General features: G+C 55.0%; 1 protein-coding gene across 1 annotated transcript; it reads right to left on the bottom strand.

The window, feature by feature from the left end:
* LOC105060166 (uncharacterized) lies at positions 1 to 815 on the bottom strand. Its single transcript, XM_029260527.2, has one exon. It carries the CDS (start codon positions 690 to 692, stop codon positions 225 to 227), a length of 468 nt encoding a protein of 155 aa, XP_029116360.2. The 5' UTR covers positions 693 to 815; the 3' UTR covers positions 1 to 224.
* Positions 816 to 1,227: the final 412 nt, after the last annotated feature.

Below are 1,227 nucleotides of genomic sequence, written 5' to 3'. Positions count from 1 at the left end.
TATGTAAAGCCCTCTCTTTATTCATCTATATCCCATACATACCATACCATACCATATCATACCATGTCATACACACATACATAAGACACCATCACAAAAGTAAGAAAAAAACACTAGCACATAGTATATATAATAATACTTTTTTTTTTGGAAATAAGATGTACGATCCAACGCATGCGGACGGCCGCATAGAGGGCGAGGAGGAGGTTAAGTTAATCACGGAATCAGCAGTAGGCGACGCAGTTCTTCTTGCAGTCAAAGGTGCACCCACCGCCACCACCGCCGCCGCCGTATCCCTTGCCGGAGCTGGTGAAAGAGGTGAAGCACTTGGACGGACACGTCAGCTTCTTCTTGTAGCAGGGACCCTTCTCCGAGCACACCATGGACGGCGGAACGACGCCGTGCCCGCCGGAACCCCCGGCGGGGCCGCCGACGCCGTAGCCGTAGCCTCCACCGAGGGTGCCCCACCCGCCGAAGCCGGGGATGCCGAAGCCACCGGCCCCGGGGCCGAAGAAGCCGCCGGGGTCGGTGCCGAAGCCGGGAACGCCGCGGCCCGGGTGGCTGCCGCGGTGCTTGGAGGAGGAGGAGGAGGAGGTGTGCCCGTCGTCGAGGTCGCGGGTGGCGGTGGAGAGGGCGGCGGCGGTGGCGAGGAAGGCGGCGAGGAGGAGGAGAGTGGTGGTGGAGGGCTTCATGACTACCGGTTCTTCGTTTCTTGGTGGTGGTGTTCTCACTCTCTCTTTCTTTCTCTCTTCACCTTCTTACGTTTTTATTCTTGTGGATTTGTGCGGTGGACATATGTGAACAGGGAAGGGAGAGGAAATTAGGAAAGTTAAATAGTGGGGAGGAAGGGAAAGGAGGGACCGGATTGGATCCTTCGCACGAAAGAAGGATTCACCTTCCTTCGAGTGAAATCACCGTTGGATCACCGAGTGCACACATCTCTAAGCGCTAAGTCATTCCTCCGTCGGCACAGATCTCAAAGCGATGAGCTAATGATGCATTCGCGCGAAGGTCCTTTCGGGGGGATAAATACACTCCTGACCCGGGAAAAGGAAAGGGGGACGGTTGAGGGCTGGCACGAGAGTAGCTTAGCTTTATTTATGAGGCGGTGCCGCAGTGCAACGCGGGCTTATTCAAGAGCTTTTACAGCGCGGTGCTGAGTGGTCTCTCTCTTCGCGTGATACTGATGCCACTGCTGCTGCTATTACTGTCATTAATAATAATAAT

Source organism: Elaeis guineensis, chromosome 2, assembly GCF_000442705.2.
Source record: "Elaeis guineensis isolate ETL-2024a chromosome 2, EG11, whole genome shotgun sequence".
In the NCBI taxonomy this organism is placed as follows: domain Eukaryota; kingdom Viridiplantae; phylum Streptophyta; class Magnoliopsida; order Arecales; family Arecaceae; genus Elaeis; species Elaeis guineensis.
The sequence above is the reverse complement of the archived record's forward strand: the minus strand, read 5'-3'. Positions and strand labels throughout refer to the sequence as shown.

Excerpts from the sequence above, each read along its gene's own strand:
- LOC105060166 (XM_029260527.2), bottom strand. The coding sequence starts at position 692 with ATGAAGCCCTCCACCACCACTCTCCTCCTCCTCGCCGCCTTCCTCGCC.